The 21,218-nt window shown below is 45.2% G+C and overlaps 1 protein-coding gene across 1 annotated transcript in view; it reads left to right on the forward strand.

Moving 5' to 3' along the window:
- arhgef18b (rho/rac guanine nucleotide exchange factor (GEF) 18b) overlaps positions 1–21,218 on the forward strand; it is a gene marked incomplete at both ends in the record, with an annotated part of 62,485 nt that overhangs the window by 29,420 nt on the left and 11,847 nt on the right. Inside the window, 17 exons of the mRNA XM_084443937.1 lie at positions 3,509–3,576; positions 4,411–4,456; positions 6,892–7,126; positions 8,017–8,123; positions 8,656–8,796; positions 9,758–10,008; positions 10,317–10,442; positions 10,653–10,770; positions 11,752–12,009; positions 12,132–12,208; positions 13,278–13,456; positions 15,235–15,308; positions 15,468–15,653; positions 15,862–16,002; positions 18,495–18,610; positions 19,452–19,520; positions 20,406–20,453. Coding sequence (XP_084300063.1) covers positions 3,509–3,576; positions 4,411–4,456; positions 6,892–7,126; positions 8,017–8,123; positions 8,656–8,796; positions 9,758–10,008; positions 10,317–10,442; positions 10,653–10,770; positions 11,752–12,009; positions 12,132–12,208; positions 13,278–13,456; positions 15,235–15,308; positions 15,468–15,653; positions 15,862–16,002; positions 18,495–18,610; positions 19,452–19,520; positions 20,406–20,453 — 2,240 coding nt within the window. The remainder of the gene's footprint in view (positions 1–3,508; positions 3,577–4,410; positions 4,457–6,891; positions 7,127–8,016; positions 8,124–8,655; positions 8,797–9,757; positions 10,009–10,316; positions 10,443–10,652; positions 10,771–11,751; positions 12,010–12,131; positions 12,209–13,277; positions 13,457–15,234; positions 15,309–15,467; positions 15,654–15,861; positions 16,003–18,494; positions 18,611–19,451; positions 19,521–20,405; positions 20,454–21,218) is intronic.

Genomic DNA, 21,218 nt, shown 5'->3' on the forward strand with positions numbered 1-21,218 from the left:
TCTAGTGTAGATGTACACAGACAGGCTATTCACTGGAGGCTCCAAGTACAGTGTTTACATCTGGATGCCGTAAGTAAGCTGGGGTCTTCTTGAGTATTACTCTGAGAATCGATTGAATATTGAAGGTGATTCAATATTCAGGTATTTAGGCTCACATGGAACTGTTAAACAGCCAAGTGGTTCCGTTCTACAAATTCTCCATGGTGCGTCTATTACTAAATGTGGAAACAGAAGACCATGCACTTCACCGCCTAGCCACCAGAGGGTGTTGTACGGGATTGAAACAGCCTTATCTCGATGTGGGAAGGTCACAGAGACACGTGGTTTGGACTGGCCGAAAGGTCTCGATGCAACAAACGAGGCCAGACAGCCAAAACAAAACTTTGACCAAAGCCAGCTCCCCATGTGGTGGCACTACAGACAGGGTTTGGACTGGGGTGTGCGGGGCTAGAGCCCCGAGTGCGCTGAACTGCCTGTTTTAGTTTTAGATCGATTGATCGATCGATATGGTAATTGTAAAGACTAGTACACACTTGTTTACATTGTGTTGACGTGAGCCTGGCCTTTGTGAAAAGGCCCGGTGTAACAGGACAGATTAACCCCCCTGATGCTTTAACCCCGGGGGTTAAAGTGTCCTAGGACAGACTAACCCCAAGGTTAAAGTGTCCTAGGACAGACTAACCCCAAGGTTAAAGTGTCCTAGGACAGACTAACACCGGGGTTAAAGTGTCGTAGGACAGAATAACCCCCCCTAGGACAGATTAACCGCCCCGGGGGTTAAAGTGTCCTAGGACAGACTAACCCCCGGGGGTTAAAGTGTCCTTGGACAGACTAACCCCCGGGGGTTAAAGTGTCCTAGGACAGATTACACCCCCCCCCTTAATTAACCCCTCAATACTCAGGCCAGGGGTTAAAATATCCTAGGACACTTTACCCCCGGGGTATAGTTTATCCCAGGACACGATACCCCCCACAGTCAGACTGGGGGTTAAAGTGGGCTAACACAGATTATACCTTGGGGTATACAACTACAGTACTAATACTGCTATACTACTAGTACTGTCATTACTACTAGTACTACTGCTATTACTACTTCTACCTGTAGTACTACTACTACTATTACTACTACTACTAGTGCTTGTACTACTACTGCTATTACTACAGTCGTAGTAGTAGTGATACTGTAGTAGTAGTAGTAGTAGTAGTAGTAGTAGTAGTAGTAGTGCAAATAATATTAATAGAAGTACTAGTAGTACTGATAGTAGTATTAATGATAGTAGTAGTAGTAGTAGTAGCAGCAGTAGTAGTAATATTAGTACTAGTAGTAATAGAAGTATGAATAGTAGTATTAGTAGTAGTAACAATAGTAGTGCTCCTGTTACTAGTAGTAGTTATAGAAGTACTACTAGTAGTAATAGCAGCAGTAGTAGTAGTAGTAGTAGTAGTAGTAGTAGTAACAATAGTAGTGGTCCTGCTTCTAGTAGTAATAGTACTTCTACTAGTAGTAATAGCAGTAGACTAGTAGTAATATTAGTAGGCTAGTAGTAGTGGTGGTACTGTAGTAGTCTGGTTGTTGTACTTGTAGTGATAATAGTATAACCTGAGGTATGAGTGTGGGGATATAGTCTGTCCTAGGATTAACTCTACCCAGGGGTTGAAGTTTCCTAGGACTCTTTAACCCCCTCGGTAGTTGTAGTAGCGGTGCTAATGGTAGTGGTAGTAGTAGTAGTAGTAGTAGTAGTAGTAGTAATAATAGTAGTAGCACTAATAGTAGTATTTATAGTAGCAGTAGTATGAATAGCAATAGTAGTAGTAGTAGTAACAATAGTAGTATGGCAGTAGTAGTAGTTGTAGTAACAATAGTAGTGGTCCTGCTTCTACTCGTAGTAGTAATAGTAGTACTACTAGTAGTAGTAGACGTCTAGTAGTGGTGGTGGTGGTACTGTAGTAGTCGTTGGTGTTGTAGTTGTCATAAGTACTCGTAGTAGTAGTAATAATAATAGTATACCCCAAGGTATGAGTGTGGGGATATAGTCTGTCCTAGGATTAACTATACCCAGGGGTTGAAGTGTCCTAGGAGTCTTTATCCCCAGGTAGTTAGTCTGTCCGGGGAGGTTAATCTGTCCTAGGAGGGGTTAAGCACATATTATTGTGGCGTGTTAATTTCTGAGGACCTGCACAGCAGGAGATGTGTAGTAGCCATCTTTCGTACGCTAAGGCGTCGTTAAAAGCAAGTACACCGCAGTCTTTAAAGCTCTTTAGTTTCTTCCAAATCTCTCCTCTCGCAGCAGCGGTCATATTTCAGCCGCTGCTAGATAAGGGTCACGGAAATAGAAACAAATAGCCAGCACCAGAGACCCTACGGAGGGTAAAAAACAAGTCTAATGGGTTGAGGTCGGTGTAAATGTGCATCCAGGCAGGCGGGCCGCCGGACAAACAAAGTTCGGCTGATCAAGAGAGAGAGAGAGAGGAGGGGAGAAGAGAGGCGAGACAAACCTGGACTCATGCAGTCATTAGCCAAGCACAGCCTTTGTCGGTCGACACCCTGTGGGCTGGTCAATAACTACTGGGCTACTTATCCGCCCAGGGTATTAAGCGGCAAACCTGTGTGTGTGCGTGCGTGCGTGCGTGTGTGCGTGTGTGCGTCTGTGTATGCATTATCACATGGTTGTTTGTCTCCAGGTTACCGGTGTTAACCCCCCCCCCACGCTTTAACCCCAGGGGTTAAAGTGTGCTAGGACAGATTAATGTCTATGCGTACACGCGTTGCAGCGATATAATTTGGCGTCTCGCGTCATAGCCAGGTCAATTCACACACCTGCGAGTAAAGCATATAAACAAGAAACTTTGTGCTTACCTGATAATGTCAGCACAACTTAATGACGAAACAGATTATAACAACAAGCACTGGGTAGATGTCAAAAACGAAGCGAGCAATGCTGATCGCGGATTCAATAACTCGGCCCTTAATCAAATCAATTAAGTGACATCAATCCTAGGGCTGGGTATCGAGTCGAATTTCAAGAATCGATTCGATTCCGATTCACAAGGTTCAGAATCGATTATCACGATTCAATTCGATTCGATTCAATATCGATTCGGTTAGTGTTACTAAAACCTGTTTTTTTTTTTAGCTGTAACCTTAATTACATGACTGCCAAGTTATGCAACATATCAATACTAGGGCTGGGTATCGATACTGATTTCCAAAAATGAATGAATGAATCATTGAATGAATTAATGAACTATTCATTCCTATATTTATTAATTAATTAATTAATTAAATAAAAGATCGATTTTGGGATTCATGAATCGATTCTGAATCATTTGATTCAGAATCGATTCAGAATCGATGAATCGATTTTTTAAACCCATCCCTAATCAATCCGCGTGCGTCTCCCCAGTGCCTCCTTGTTGTTCTTTCTTCTTGGCTTCTCTCTCCGCTTGGCTGAGAGTGAAATAAACCCAGCAGCATGAAACCAATGTGGCCGGTCTCTCTGTGTTTCAGACTGTGCTGTGAATGTCCACAAGAGCTGCAGGGGCCTACTGGTGGAGTGCAGCAGCAGCAAGAGCAAGGTGAGCAGCACACTGCATGGAGAACAAAGCTGTCCATTTCCAAACGGGTCCTTTAATGAGTCTTCCAAAGATACCAAACACAACGGTTTCTGTCCAATAATGCTTTACTATTATTCTTTCATGCAAAAAAAAGAGCAACTTCGTCAAAGCTGTACAAAGAGCGTGTATGGGTGACTTATTGCTTCTTGTTTTTTATGTTTTGCTTAATATTTTGATGCCACTTTTTGTTAGCCTTTGCATTGGGCCTTGTTTAATATTTCTTATCTACTTATTTTATAGATTTTGTGTTCCTCTTGTCAATATCCATTTGTGACACTGTGACATTGAAGTGTCTTGGATGTATGTGAAGGAATTAATATAAATCATAATTGAAAAAAAAGTTGTACAAAGAGCCAAAGTGTTTCCCCAAAGAATCAAAGCAACAAGCAAATGATGCATCAGGGAAGATAATGAAGATGATGAACACAAAGGAGCGAGTTCAGCGTGCATATGCCCACATCATTAAGGCTTAGGCATCTCACATCTGGTTATTACATCATCTGTAATGCATTGTTTTTGGGCACCCATCCAATCTACACATTCCATTCCTTTACAGCATGTCGCTCCTGCAACTCCCCCACTGAACTATACCACACATCGACATATATATGATTACATGAACTAAATACAGTTGATTGATCACATATTCCATATGAAATAATTGATTATATGTTTAATAACGAGCATTAACCAAATATCAGCTTTAATGAAACCTCTTCGACAGGTCATGGCTAGCTTGTGGTTGTGTGAGCAGCAGCATCCTGACATGCATATGCTTTCTTTCTCTCTTCACAGAAAGACTGTCAGCAGAGGACCTCTGCATCAGGATCTCCTAACCTAGGTGAGGCTCTTTGATACAATACTAGTATAAGAAAAACAACACAGGCTACCTCTTTGGATATCACAGCAAGCACACAAGAAAAAAAAGTCCTAGGCACACAATATAAGATCATTTATTATTTCTTTATTAACAACCTGCACACAGTGCTGATACAGAAAAAGTCACTGAACATATACCAACATATACCATATAAGATTAACATCAATGAGCCTCATTCACGAAGGAAGTTTAGAATTTCTTCAGAAGCATTTCTTCCTAAAATCAAATTACTGTACACTGTTTCCAAGAAGATTCTGGCATTCACCAATGTTCTCACGTGTGGGAAATAAGAACGAATACTGAAGAGCAGTCTTAAGTAGGCTAGAGGAGTATGGATATATTAGTGCAAAATACATGTTCATTAAAATATTTTTTTTGTGATTGCGTTTACTTTAAATCTACAGTTGTATAACATTAATATTTGTATCATTTATAATTTGTTTTAATAATTTGACCTCTGTGACAGTGCAGGGTGAGAGGTAATGTTTTCCATTATGTCCGTCCGTCCGTACTTGAGGTCACATTTTCGGTGGTGTGTGTACGTATGTACTGTACGTATGTCAGCAGGATTATGCAAAAACTATTGCCTTATAAGGTATACACAAACACGCGCACACACACACACACTTTGCTACCTGTGTGTGTGTGGCCTGGTGGGTCCCTGAGTGTCAAATTAAAGAGCTTCTGTTCCTTCTCTCTCCAGGTAGATTAGTGTAGATGCTTTCAATCATCTTAAGCCCAGTTCACATACAAGATTCGCAAAGCGACGAAACCGTTTTAGAATGTTGCAGAGGAAAATTGCAGCGGTGTGATTTACCCCGTCGCAGGTCGGCTGAAGCCGGCTGATGAGTCTCAAAAGATTCGACTTGTCCAATTGCAAGCAACAAGTTTTAGAATGTACCATAGTGTCAGGGCCATTGTTACGATTTTCTAACCAATCAGCGACTGAACAATTTGTGCCCGTGTGCTGGCGTGAGCGTGTCAGGCTCTCTGGGTTCACGCAAGGGCTAGGCTACCGGTTAGTTAGTAACCAGTAACGGCTAGTTCACGTTAACGAGAGGCTACTGTACATTGATTTTAAACGGTCTCCGCTCGTTGCTTTGGTGTGAATAGTTCAGTTTTAGAATGTTGCAAAGCACAGTTTTGGGGTTACTGTTGCAGGTGGTTGCAAGTTGCAACCAGTCTCGTTGCGAATCTTGTATGTGAACTGGGCTTTACACTGCCTAATTAAGGTTCTTTTAATGAGCAGGTCTTAACGCCGTCTTTATCCAGTAATGCAGGGTCCACTGTGTCTGGGTTCTGAGCCCATCCTTCCTGTGTGGAGGGAGATTGGTGGAATTGGTCTCAGGAGGTGATAATTAGTTCATAACCTGAAGACTGCTCTGTCCCCCCTAGGAGCCAGGAGTCTAGAATATTCTCTTCTCATCGCTTCCTCTCTTCTCATTTCTTCCTGAAGGTTCCAGGACCTGCAGGACTGTACTGTGTGTAGCTCTGCTGTCATTTCATGATTTTCTTTCTTTCTTTCTTTCTTGCTAATTGTCCACTTGATTCAATGAATGAACATGGCCACTCCTGCATTTGTTGTGTTCTCTGAACGCAGTGCTGTGAATCAATACTGAACAAGAACAGCAAGTGTGCTAGTATTGTGTACTAGTTCTGGTAGCCACTGATAGATAGCCAGTCTGAGACGGAGGGATGTCAGCGCTGGAAGCTGAGCTGCTGATGCTGCAGCTGTGTAGATGGTGTCCTGGAAACTAACAGGGCTGCTCTGATAGACACCTGTGTCTCACTTATGTCAGACCAATCACTGACCTGTTATTTCCTTAGCCCCCCCCCCCACCCACCCACCCCCGAATGGCAGGAGAGCTTGTCAGAGTGAGGGAACTAGAGAAAAGGAAGGAGTGACAAACGGGGTGGTTGAGGGAGAGGGAGGGAGGGAGGGGATGAAGAGGCATGCGTGGTTTGGTTTCTGGAACCTTCTAGAAGGGTAGCGGTATATAAAGCCAGCTGCAGCCGTCCGGTCTCTTTGTTTCCTTCTTGCTGACTAACAACAACAACGACAACCTATTCCTCAGAGGCAGCTGACATGGAGCTAGCGGTTGGCAAGGGGTCTCGCCAGAGCCACAATGACAGCAGGGGCGGCAGAGGGGCTCGCTACAGCCCGCTGCCACCTTCCTCCTCTTCTTCCTCTTCTTCTTCCTCCTCTTCTTCCTCCTCCTCTTCCTCCCCCTGGGGCGTGTCCGAGCGGCTGGGGGTCCGGGTACTGATGCACCGAGACCTGCTCACCTGTCGCTTCCTGGACTCAGTACACCGCTCCTGGCTGCAGCGCTGTAGGCGGGCTTCGAACCAGCAGCCCCGCTCCGCGAGTCTCACCTCTCCCCCTTGTGTCTCCCCAGCGTGGAGGGAGCGGGACCGAGAGCGGGACCAGTCCAGCCCTGCCCCGCCGGGCTATGATGGCACCGCCCCCGGCCGGCAGCGTCTCCCAGGCGTGACCTTCACCCCGCGGGGAACCAGCGCTCATCCTGCTGCCCACTCCTCCTCGTCCTCCCCCTTCTCCTCCGTCGCTGCTCTCGCCGCCTCCTCCTCCAGCGCTTGCTCCAGCGGCAGCCTCGGCCACTCGCACAGCTCGGGGTCAGTAACCTACCGATATCCGCCCGCGTCTGCCTCGCTGTCCAAAGGCGGCCTCGTACGGCCGTGTGTTTTAGCCGGGCTCTAAAGCAGATTGATTATACTGTACATAATATAAAGCAGCTTGATTATACTGTACGGACGGACGTACAGACAACCCGAAACCATAATGCCTCCGGTCAGGCTATCGCCTGGCGGAGGCATAAAAACAGAAGCAATAAGTCACCCATACACGCTCTTTGTACAACCTTGACAAAGTTGCTCTTTTCTTTGCATGAAAGAATGATAGTAAAGCATTATTGGACAGAAACCGTTGTGTTTGGTACATATTGACTGGGCTTCGAATTCCTGTGAAACGTTGTCTTTTGAGATCTGGTCATCTGTGCGGTGAAGCCGTTAGAATATGGGGATGGGACAGTGAGCCCAGGTTCTCCTACTGTACTCGGGGCTAGAAGAACAGTTGAGCTACAGTACAGCTCCGCACAATAGCGGGTTCTAGTCATGTTTGCATGTTTTGAACGTTGTTGTTCTAGCTCTGCCAGCTGATGTGGATCTATTTATGTCGAAGCGAGAGGCTGCTGTCACAAACCTGAGCTATTTACAGGTTCTCATCTCTCAACGGATGCAGTTGTATTACTGTAGCTGCTACTTTGTCATTAGGAGTTATTTATAGACGATATGCCATTGAAAACTGTGCGGCCTTTTGCGATTAGTTAATCGCGGGGGTCATAATCGCGATTTCAATTAATTCATGATTAATTTTGCAGCCCTAGTGTTGAGGTGTGCCGTCGGATCGGTCTTCATGAGTCAGCCAGCGTCTCTCTCTCTCTCTCTCTCTCGTGTCCTCGCCGTCACGCAAGCCAGTTTTGACCTGTGGTTCTCCCCCCCCTCAGATCGCTCCCCGGGGACATGGACGAGACAGACAGCCTGCGCTTCAAACGCTTCACCGAGGACACCGTCTCCCTCGCCCCCTCCACGGCGGAGGCTGTCATCGTAGAGGGTGAGAGACAGAAAGGGTCCGGAGGCTCAGAGTGGGATCGAGCTGGAAGCCCTAGCCTGTTTTCACTTTGCCCCAGGACGCCTCTCTAGAGACCGGCTTGCTTGTTAGCTAGCTGGGGAGCTCACTGGTGTGTGTTTGTGTGTGTGTGTGGGCGTGTGGGGAGCTCAGTGTGACCTCTGTCTCATTAAGAAGGTGTGTGGGAGAGAGGGAGATGAGGCGAGGCGGTCTGCCATTCTGTCTCTGTTGTGCAGTGATAGATAACAGAGGTTAGCTGGCAGACGGACTCCCTGGCTATGACACAACAACAGGAAGATTTGTTAAGATGTGATTTTGTTTTCCTCTTTTTATTGGTAATTTCCTTATTAAAACTGATGCAAGCTAAAACCGTGAGGATGTTGCCTTTGCCTGTCTTTTCCTGTTAACACTCCCTTGTTAGGCACACACACACACACACACACACACACACACACACACACAACCCGTGCCAGTGTGTGTGTATGCTATCTGAGAGTCTCTGTGACCTTCCCTCCAGATGCTTACTATGCCGGCGTGCGGGCGGAGCTGGAGGTCGACGCCCAGGACCTGGAGGCGGAGTCCTGGAGCCTGGCCGTCGACCAGGCCTTCGCCAAGAAACACTCTAAGGAGGCGGTCAAGAGGCAGGATGTAATCTACGGTCAGTTCACTGTCTGGTAGTTTTTTTTTTCATATCGACCATGCCCAATTATCGTTAAGGTCATGTTTGGGCGATTTAACTATACAGAGAGGCTTCATACCACTAGATAGAGGTCAGATTTGGGTGATAGAGTTGAAATGTCCCTAAAATAATCACTTAAAGGACAATGCTCGTTTTTGACAACCTGGACCTTATTTACGACATATTATAAGACGTTTGACTCACCGAGATCACTTTGGTGTAGTTCGGAGGCATGTAGAAGAAATTTAAAATCCAGCGCGAGCCAGTATATCCATCTAATGGCGGTGGTCGGGGCACTTAGAATGCAGTTTCTAAAAATCTATTTTCTCCCGCGAAACGGTTGTTTTCATCAATCTGTCTTGATGAATCGCTAGTTGTGCTTACATAGAGCATAGGCCTGTTGTGGTTTTCACATGCCATGATCTTTCGAAACGTCTTTCGAAACGAAATAGCTTCCTCACTTGCTCCAGCACGCATTCGCACAGCGCGCAATCGTTGCTCCAGCAGGAAGCTATTTTGTGAGGAAGCTATTTCGTGTCTAAAGACGTTTCTAAAGATCATATTACAGAGGCATGTGAACAACCCCAACAGGCCTACGCTCTATGTAAGCACAACTAGCGATTCATCAAGACAGATTGATGAAAACAACCGTTTCACGGCAGAAAATAGATTTTTAGAAACTGAATTCTAAGTGCCCCGACCACCGCCATTACATGGATATACTGGCTCGCGCTGGATTTTAAATTTCTTCTACATGCCTCCGAACTACACCAAAGTGATCTCGGTGAGTCAAACGTCTTATAATATGTCGTAAATAAGGTCCAGGTTGTCAAAAACGAGCATTGTCCTTTAAGTGAAACCTGACCGTTTGTCCGTCTGTGTGTCCGTCTGTGTGTCCGTGTGTGTGTCCGTGTGTGTGTCCGTGTGTGTGTGTGTCCAGAGCTGATGCAGACAGAGATGCACCACGTGCGGACACTGAAGATCATGCTGCGCGTGTACGTGCGGGAGCTGAAGGAGAACCTGCAGATGGACGAGCGTCGGCTGGACTGCCTGTTCCCCCGCCTGGAGAACCTTTTAGAGCTCCACACACACTTCCTGTCACGCCTCAAAGAGCGCCGGCAGGACGCCGCGCAGGCCGCCAACGACAGGAACTACGCTGTCCAGAGGCTGGCGGACATCCTCATCTCACAGGTAGAGAGAGAGCGAGACACACACACACACACACACACACACACACCCATACTGTACATGCATACTTAGTCAGACTCAACACACACACACACACACACCCATACTGTACATACATACTTAGTCAGACTCAACACACACACACACACACACACACACACACACAGACAGACATGCATACATACTGTACATACATACTTAGTCAGACAGACACAATACACAAACCACACAGCCAGAAGTGTATGAGCTTAATAAATAGTGCTTCAGCGTCGTCATGTCCTCTCGTCTGAGGGCTGCGTTCTCCTCTGTAGTTTTCGGGGGAGGTGGGGGAGAGGATGAAGGAGAGCTATGGAGACTTCTGCAGCCACCACACTGAGGCGGTCAGCCTTTATAAGGAGATGCTCCAGAACAACAAGAAGTTCCAGAACCTCGTACGGGTGAGAATAATGGCCTTGTTTACTGACACACGCACACACACATGCACGCACACACACACACAGTCGCTTTGTTGTTTTCATCCTGGAAAGAACAAATACATTTCACATCTTTTCAGGCAGCGCTGATTTGGATAAATCAAGAGTCTTGCCGTAGGAATGAATCTTGAACGTGCCTTTTATTTTATTTTTTATTTTTTTTCCCCCACGCAGAAAATCAACAATCTGTCTATCGTGAGAAGGCTGGGAGTGACGGAGTGTAGTCTGCTGGTCACCCAGCGCATCACCAAGTACCCTGTCCTGGTGGAGCGCATCCTCCACAACACTGAGGGTAAACTACTGACCATGGGGGGAGGGGTCACCCAGGGGAGAACACATCCTCCACAACACTGAGGTTAGGCAGGCAGGAACTACTGACCAAGGGGGCGGGAGTTAATCTAGCAATTCACAAAAATGCCAAGTGTCTGGAACTGCTGAGTTTATTTTCAATTTCCAAGGGGCGTTATCAACGGTCACAGACCAAAATGCCTCTGGACATTATTGGATAGACCTATAACCAATCAGAGCAACGAAATGTGGGTTAGTTGTCGTAGCATCGTATCAAATGGGTACTGTCGTTTTATCGAACCCGCCCCATATTAGATAAACGGTAGTCTCTCTCCAGTCTCAAATATCACATTGAATCGCTGCGCTCCGCATCCTACACAATGGAGTCTGTGCCACTTTGCCGCCCAAGCTGGTGTTCTGATATTCTGCTCTATCGACAGGTCAAAATTGAAATAATGACGAGTCGCAACAGCAAAGAGACATTAGCCCAGTTTAGATGGGCATGGCATATCTATGGGTGGGAACGCCTGATCGTGAAAGTCGTTACTGATTGGTGTTGCCAAGATTCCGGCGCTACCAGTGAATTACCAGGACCCATAGAGAGATCTGCAGCATGCAGTAACGTAGTTAGTGTAGCTTACGTAGTGTATCACAGTAGTTAGTGTAGCTTACGTAGTGTATCAGCGAAAGAACTCTCATGGGTCTGGCGTTGGGACTAGATAAATGGTTGTGATTGGCCCGGCAAATATCTGCCAGATGTAACTCAGTCGGAGTGTGACCAGACTGATCCGCGGAGAGAAACGGAATGTGAGCTCACGTGATCAGGATGGCAAAGCCCAGGCTAGCGGGGAGTCGCACAGGAAAGAACACATGAGGGGGAGTGGACCTAACTGGGCTACGTGTGTGTGTGTGTTTGTTTGTTTCTTTTTATCTGTGCGTGTGTCTATCTGTGTGTGTGTGTGTGTGTGTGTGTGTGTGTGTCCAGCGGGCACGGAGGAGCACGAAGACCTGACGCGTGCGCTGGCTCTGATCAAGGACACCATCGGCCGCGTGGACGCGCTGGTCAACCTCCACGAGAAGGCCCAGCGCCTCCGCGACATCGGTAACAGGATGGAGCCCAAGTCACTGGGCAAGATCAAAGATGGTCGCGTGTTCCGCCGGGAGGACCTGCTCGCCCAGGGAAGACGCAGACTGCTGCACGAGGGCACCGTCAACTGGAAGGCTGCCTCCGGCAGACTGAAAGGTAGGTGTGGCGTGCGTGCGTGTGTGTGTGTGTGTGTAGCTGTGGGTGTGACTGCGTGTCGTGATAGTATCCTACCATCATAAAACACATTCTTCCCTCGTCGTTGTTCTCTGCCGTGTCAGACATCCTGGCCGTCCTTCTGGCTGACGTCCTGCTGCTGCTCCAGGAGAAGGACCAGAGATACGTCTTCTCCACCGTGGTGAGTCGTGGATCAGGCTATATCATCGTGTGTCAGATTGTAGGCCTAAGGGTCCACTTTTTCATCGTCTGACTAGGGTTGCAAAATTCCGGGAATATTCACAAACTTTCAATTGGAATTAATGGGAATTTATGGGAATTAACAGGAATAAACTGGAAAACAGAATTTATTCCCGTTAATTCCCAAACTTGTGAATATTCCCAATATTCCACATTTTGCAACCCTGCTTCTGACCTTCCACATCTGCAGTGGCGCGACGAATCAAATGTCCTTCTAAAACTTCTTCAAACCGGCTGTTGTACGTATGAACCTGGTTTTCAATAAACTGCAGTGTTTCCCCTAGGATTTTTTTCAGAAGCTACTAGTGTTGACGCGGGGCGGGCATGTCATGGATACATGGTGTCGACAGTGTCGTCATAGATGCACGCAGTAGAGCGTTAATTAGCATAGATATCCATGTTTCCATGTTTGTTAGTAGGCCTGTCTGTGTTTCTCTACACTAAACTGAACTGAAACAAGTGCATAGGTAAATAAATATGAACAATACTTATTTAAAATGCATAAAAACATTAGTCCTATTTGAAACATTTCCTGCAGAAAGTGAGTGTGAATGCTGAACAGAGAAATCGCACTAAGCATTGCTGAAAATGCATAGCCTAAATGGGGAAAATGTAAACTAACCTGAATGCAACGCCATTTACAGTAGTCCACAGCACACAGCCTAGCTAGTGTTAGCTAGTGTTAGCTTTAGTGTTAGCCTACATAGTTACTAACATCAGAAGACATACACTAAACTGGTTACATTACTTATGTAGGTAGCTACAGCAACAGATAATATTTTCATTTCATCACTCCCAGTCAGAAAATGTCCGCTAGCCGCTATGCAAATTTTCGCTATGTTAAACTCCATTGACTTGTGCTAAAAATGTTTGGGATCTAAAAGTCCGCTATTTTTTACTTTTGGGGTTTTTCAGGAGGGGCGGGAGGCCACGTTGGGTGGGCGCACTGCCCCTCCAAGGCAATGGTGGGGGAAACACTGAACTGACTGTCGTTCCTCTTCGTCCGTCAGGACAACAAGCCGTCGGTGATTTCCCTGCAGAAGCTGATTGTCAGGGAGGTGGCCCACGAGGAGAAGGCCATGTTCCTCATCTGCGCCTCCTCCAACGAGCCAGAGATGTACGAGATCCACACCTCCTCCAAGGAGGAGCGCAACACCTGGATGACACACATCCGCCAGGCCGTGGAGAGGTACACACTCCTACGTGTGTGTGAGTGTGTGAGTGTGTGTGTGAGTGTGAGTATGTGTGTGTGTGTGTGTGACAGCATTTGGGCTTGTCATACCCTCCCCAGGAAGGACAGCAGAACCAAGCCGGCCATTGTAGATCGGTTTGTGAGCGGAAAACACAAAACGGAGCTACTAAGGCAGGCAAGGAAGTTGAAGGGAACTGGGGTCTACCTAAACTAACACCTTACAAAAAAGGAAAAATAATAGTATCATACAATTTTACATTGTCATTATAAAAACACATATAATATATATATAGCATAAAACAAACAAACAATCTTCAAACCATGTAAAACTACACATTTCCATTTACAGAGCATCGCCATCTAGTGTCTCAAGTATGCAAGTATTGTTGAGTGAGAGCCAGTATGGATTTCGGTCAAATAGATCTACTGATTCAGCTTTAATGAATATAATGGAAGATAGAGCAACAGCAACAGACAGTAAGAAATACACCATAGGGGTGTTTATTGTTTTTGTTTTTTTTAAAGCATTTGACACAATAGATCATTCTATTTTATTGTCAAAATTGCATACATTTGTTGTGAAAGGAATAGTCCTAGGCTGGTTAAGCAGCTATTTAGATAATAGACAACAGTATGTGCAGTTTGCTGGCAACACATCTGAACATTTGCGGATTGAATGTGTAATTCCACAAGAATCGGTCGTGGGACCCAAACTTTTTATTTTATATATAAATGACATATGATGTATCAAAGTTATTGTAATTTGTGTTATTTGCAACGACGCCAATTTTTATAGTTCTGGACATGACTTAAAAGCTCTAGCAAATATTATTGAACAGGAAATCGTCAAACAAATAAATTATCATTAAACTTAAAAAAAAAAAAAAAAAAAAAGTTCATGATTTTTGATAAGGGAAAAAAGGAGGAAAATGTTTTGCTGTCAATAGATGGAACCTATATTGAAAGAGTTTCTGAACTTCGATTTTTGGGAGTAATACTGGATGATGGTCTGTCATGTAAATCTCATATATCACATGTAAGAAAAAAGATGTCTAAGTTAAAGATGTTCTAAATTAGTTAAAATATGTTCGATTACAAGGCAATGCGAACATTGTATTGTGCACTTGCATTACTGTATATTGGTTATTGTGTGGAAGTGTGGGGTAATGCATATAAGAGTAACATAAATCTATTGTATATTTTACAGAAAATAGCTGTCAGAATTATTCATAAAGCAGATTATAGGGAACACACTAATATATTATTTATGAATTCTGGACTATTGTAACTGCAAGAGCTAACACTATCGGTTATGTACAAGGCAAAAAGTAAAACACTACCAGCTAATCTACAAAAAATGTCTCACTCATCAACCATGATTCTCTCTCTCACTCTCTCTCTCCTCAACCATGATTTATCTCTCTCTATCACACTCTTTCTCCTCAACCATGATTTATCTCTCACTTTCTCCTCAACCATGATTTATCTCTCTCTATCACACTCTTTCTCCTCAACCATGATTTATCTCTCACTCTCTCTCATCAACCATGATTCTCTCTCACTCTCTCTCATCAACCATGATTTATTTCTCTCTCTCTCTCTCTCTCTCTCTCTCTCTCTCTCTCTCTCTCTCTCTCTCTCTCTCTCTCCTCAACCATGATTCTCTCTCTCACTCTCTCATCAACCATGATTTTTTTTTTTTTCTCTCTCTCTCTCTCTCTCTCTCTCTCTCTCTCTCTCTCCACAACCATGATTCTCTCTCTCTCCCCTCCCAGCTGCCCGCACACAGAGGAGAGGCTCTTCAGTGAAGAAGAGGAGGCTCGGGTTGCCAGGTTCCGAGAGTTCCAAGGTAACTCTCTCCAGCAGTGCGGACATGGTTGATATGACACATGGCCACTAGGGGGAGCTGTTGCACCAGTTTGTGTTAATTTTTCCATTCAGTAATAGAGTTTATTCTCCCATCTCTCTCTCCCCCTCTGTTCCACCCGACATTACCCCCCACTCTTAGAGCGGCTGAGCCAGAAGGACAGCCAGATCGTCCAGGGGCTGAGGGAGAAGCTGCAGCTGTTCGCCGACATGACCGAGTCAGTGACCGGCCTGAAGGACGCTGCGTCTCGCTCTCGGCTGCTGCTCCGCGGAGACGCCTCTGACCTCCAGCAGGGGGAGCAGCTGCTCAAGGGAGCCATCACCGAAGGTAGCACAGCAGGATGCATACCATAGGGAGAGACACGCACGCACACACCTACCATCAGCAGGATGCATACCATAGGGAGAGACACGCACACACCTACCATTAACACAGACAGGCACTCATTCACACACTCTCTCATACACCCAGCTATCCACAGTGCATTTCTAACCCATTTCTCCCTCTTCTCCCTCCCTCCCCTATCTCTCTCCAGTGGAGAACCTCCAGAACCTGCTGCTGTCAGGGGTGAGGGAACCGGCCCCTCGCCCAGAGGACGGCCCGGGGTCCGCGACTCTGCCTAGGAGAGCAGAAACCTTCGGGGGCTACGACAGCAGCCTCACTATCCTCAACAACAGTGAGTGCTCCTCCACCCGTGGCCTCACTCTTAGAAGAAAAGCCTCTATATTGCTTGCTTCATAAATGGCACCCCTAAAAGGTTCTATATAGAACCCTTTTGATGTGTTCTTTTAAAGGAACCCTAGGGGTTCTTTGAAGCCATGGTTATATGAATATTCCAAAGGTTTCATTATTAATAACAATAATAACAATAATAATAATAATAATAATAAAAATGGCAGTAATAATGATAATATCAAAGCTTAATCTTTTGAGTCTGCCATATGTCTGCTCTACAGATTCAGGAATTTATATTAAGACAACAAGTAAATTCAAATAGTCAGCATAAGTTACAATATTTGAGTAATATATTATATTATATTATTATATCCAGAAAATAGCTGTTTTAGCTATAACATGTTAAAACACCATGTAAATTACCAAAAAACTCAAAGGTTTTAAGACACCATTTTATATTTACTCAAAGAATAAAGATGTGAATGATTGATAAAATAGAATATGAAATAAAAATGTGTATTTACTCCAAGAATTTACTTTGTGACATTTTTGTAGGACAAAGTGTTCATTTGAGCGAGACAATTTTTATGTGCATTGATGTGGTTTTTGATCTAGTATTTGAACACACTAATGAACAAAGAATAGTCACACACAAAAAAAACTCACAACAACAACACAAGAATGCATTATTGCTGGATGTGTCTCAAGTATGGAGAAGGACTTTTGGTCGGCACCAAAGTGTTTCTGGAAGACTATCAGACACCTCAGGAAGGGAAAGCGGGGGACCATCCAAGCTGTATACAGCAAGGAAGGCACACTGCTGACCTCAACTGAGGAGGTTGTTGAGCGTTGGAAGGAGCACTTTGAGGAACTCCTGAACCCGACTAATCCACCCTCTACAATCGAGGCAGAGCCGGAAGATGATGGCGGGGTCATTCTCAATTTCCCTGGAGCAGGTCACTGAGGTAGTCAAACAACTCCACAGTGGCAAAGCCCCAGGGACTGATTGAAATCCGCCCAGAAATGCTGAAGGCACTGGGTGTTGAGGGGTTGTCTTGGTTGACAAGCCTCTTTAACATTGCGTGGAAGTCCGGGTCAGTGCCTAAGGAGTGGCAGACTGGGGTGGTGGTCCCAATATTCAAAAAAGGGGACCAGAGGGTGTGTGCCAATTATAGAGGCATCACATTACTCAGCCTCCCAGGGAAACTGTACTCCAAGGTGCTGGAAAGGAGGGTCCGGCCGATAGTCGAACCTCAGATCGAAGAGGAACAATGCGGATTTTGTCCTGGTCGTGGAACCACCGACCAGCTCTTCACTCTGAATTAAAATCAAATTTTAATTATATATATATATATATATATATATCATTTCGGCACATGACCTTCTTCTGGTATGGTAGTAATACCCAGGTATTTATTCAGTTTTGGAAATCCCACCAACATTACAAAGTATTACTAGTGCTAGCTAGGCTGGAGCTAAGCTTTGTAATGTAGTGGGATTTCCCAAACTGAATAAATACAACACATATAAACACAACTGCCTGGCTAGCTCAATCTTGTAATTGAGATATCTGCTGATTTTTCCCCCATGGAAAGATTTAGCTACTATGAACATATATTTCACATGCATGTTTTTATAGCTAGCCCAGTAATCAATGGCAATTCTGAGGTAAGTCAAACATGTGAACGGAACGACTCAGGAATGTCTGGAATGCTAGCACGTCATGTTTGTATAGCAATGACAGACCGTTACATCACCCCGGATACGTTTTGACAACCGAACAGTATTTGGCATGACACGGCCATGGATGCGAGAGGAAAACCCGGTCATCGATCTCCGAGACTGTTTAAAATGACACATGATGCATGTCATTCGTACAGTTGTTGAATGGCAGTAGGGGGCTTTCCTAGTTTTCGACTGCTCTGAAAATACTCGGCAGAAAGCGCAAGATCTTGATTCTAGATGGGAGTCATACAGCCATTGCTACTCCAAAATAGGAAATCTATACACCATTACTAAATGCACGACATATATTGTTTCCTATCAAATCAATCAATGTAATGTTCATACATTAATTTCATCTCCCTGAGTTTGTCTGTTGCTCCATTCCTGAGCCAAAGTCCAAAAAATGAATGGAGGTGAATGGGCGGCCATGTGGCGCCATACAGTAGCCGGCGGGAGGCGGTTTGGACATTTGAACAAAAATGGTTCTTTGTCATCACAGGGTTCTCTATAGAACCTTTTTTGGGAAGATTGCTATCAAGTAAACCTGTATACCAAAGTAAACCCAAAGAACCCTTATAGAGTGTCATGCCATTCACCACAACTCTGCTCACATCGCTGGGGTTTTCTCATACAGTAGATGTGGACCAATCACATCAGTCTATAAGATGGCCAGTGCTAATGGCTATGAGCGAAGCTTACAATCCCTCAATGTCAAAGTTGTGAGTAGCGATTGCTACGTTCTGTTCTGAATGTGTGTGTCTATTGTAGACGGCAGTGTGAAGAAGAAGTGCTTGGGAGAGGGCCGGTCTAGAGACAGGTCTCAGAGAGCCAGCTCTGACCCCCAGCTGAAGGAGATCTGCACCAACCCAGCTCTGGAGCAGACGGTGGGTCATATGCATGCACGCACGCGCGCACACACACACGCGCACACACACGCGCACACACACTCGCACAGTGTAAGGCAATGTTGAGTTAATACAGATCAGACCAGACGAAGGCATTCATCAAGTCCCCATGTACTGAACAGTATCAAGTTGACTGTGGACCTGTACTGTTGGGGGATGGGTATTAGAAGGAAAGGTGTCTCTGTCACTCCAGAGGTTTACAGCCCTACTTTACCTCTCAGGGATCGAGTCACATCACTGATAATAATAATAATCATGACAATAATTAGGGCTGTGCAATAAAATCGATACAGCAATACATTGCAATATTTTTCTACACGATACTGTATAGATTTTCTGCGGTACAGTATCGATACAGTAATAAAAATATAAAAGATGTATTTTTTGCACAAGGCAAATCTACAGAAAAAGACAGGGAATAGATATAGATATAGAAAATTCAGGATATAATTCAGTCATAGATATATTATTCATGTTTTAAATGGACTTACTGTAAAATTTCCTTACATTCCCTCTACCCTCAGGATCACCTCCAGGGGGCGGGGGACGGAGTTGTATTTTCAGCTGTATTTAAAAGATTTCTGTAAACTATGTAGAGTATTGCAACGTATCATAATATGTATTGCATCGTATCGCGCGTATAGTGACCCATGTATCGTGATGCGTATCGTATTGTGAGGTCTTTGCCAATACCCAAACCTAATAACAGTGATGTTACAGTAATACAGTAATAATAGCTCAAACTGTCTGCTGTAGTTGCCACTTCCTCTCTATCTGACCCCGCTAACCTGTGACCTTTTGACCTGTGTGTTATGACCAGGAGCGAGAGTCATGCTGTCCGCCCCCGAGCTGGAACCCCATCTGGTCCAGCACCTTCCCGGAGGCTGAGGTACACATCTCCCACACAGTCTCTCTCTCTCTCTCTCCCTCTCTCTCTCTCTCTCTCCTCTGCCAGTCTCCCACAGTCTCATATTCTCTCCCCCCCTCCCTCCCTCCCTCTCTCTCTCTCTCCTCTGCCAGTCTCCCACAGTCTCTCTCTCCCTCTCTCGCTCTCTCTCTCCTCTGCCAGTCTCCCACACAGTCTCATTTTTTCTCTCTCTCTCTCTCTCTCCTCTGCCAGTCTCCCACAGTCTCTCTCTCCCTCTCCCTCTCTCTCTCTCTCTCTCGCTCTCTTTCTCCTCTGCCAGTCTCCCACAGTCTCTCTCTCCCTCTCTCTCTCTCGCTCTCTCTCTCCTCTGCCAGTCTCCCACAGTCTCATGTTCTCTCTCCCTCCCTCCCTCTCTCTCTCCTCTGCCAGTCTCCCACAGTCTCATTCTCTCTCTCTCTCTCTCCTCTGCCTGTCTCCCACACAATCTCATTTTCCCTCTCTTCCTCTCTCTCTCTCTCTCCTCTGCCAGTCTCCCACACAGTCTCATTTTCTCTCTTCCTCTCTCTCCTCTGCCAGTCTCCCACACAGTCTCATTCTCTCTCTCTCTCTCTCTCTCCTCTGCCAGTCTCCCACACAGTCTCATTTTCCCTCTCTTCCTCTCCCTCTCTCTCCTCTGCCAGTCTCCCACACAGTCTCATTCTCTCTCTCTCTCTCTCTCTCTCTCTCTCTCTCTCTCTCCTCTGCCAGTCTCCCACACAATCTCATTTTCCCTCTCTTCCTCTCCCTCTCTCTCCTCTGCCAGTCTCCCACACAGTCTCATTTTCTCTCTTTCAATCAATCAATCAATCAATCAAAGCTTTCTCAGGTGTTGATCTTGTCTCTGTCTTACTTCCCTGTTCTCTGCAGTTCTTCGACCGTGTTCTGATGTTGTCTCAGAGACTCTACAGTCTGCAGGTAAGATCTCAGCGCTTGCCTGGCAGCCATGAGAGACACACTCATACCCCCCATTAAGTAGGGCCCTATGAAATCCCTTTTATTTTTTCCCTCATTCCATTTTATTTTCCCCCAAATTAGTTTATTCCGTAAAAAAAAAAAGAGGGAAAAAAGATGAGTTCGGTGTTATACGATTTAGTCATTTTTACCATCAGAAATGGGTGATAGTAATGTACATTTCTAATGATCCAACACAATATTCCACTTTTATCAAGGCAAGTGCTTCAATAAGGAGTTCTACCGCTGTAGGCTACTGTACATGTTTTATTAACTGAAAAAAGTATGAAAAAATGCAAGTGAATCAAGAATCTAGGCAATAATGCAGAATAGGCAACCTATGGAGCTCATAAGGTAGTTCTATACAGTAGGTTGCCTATTCTGCATTATTGCAGAATATATGGTTATAGTATTCCATCTTTCACAGACATCTCCATTGAAGTAGCCTACATGATTGTCAGCCTCTGTGTTGAGCTCGGTCAGTGCTAGGATCGCCGCTGTTACTGTGTTACTCGGTGGTACTCGGCGTTGGGGCATACACCGGTCATGTACGTTAACCTACTTGCCCACCGTCATGTTGCTTTTTTAACACAAAGTTTATTTTCATGTTTTAGCACTCACGTTCATAAATAAACAACAAGAACAACCTTGTAAAATACTAAGCCTGTTATTAATACAAGACTATGGATGCTATAAACTGTCTGCTCTCACTCACTCCCTAGCTCACAC

This window comes from Borostomias antarcticus (assembly GCF_949987555.1).
Source record: "Borostomias antarcticus genome assembly, chromosome: 10".
Taxonomy (NCBI): Eukaryota; Metazoa; Chordata; class Actinopteri; order Stomiiformes; family Stomiidae; genus Borostomias; species Borostomias antarcticus.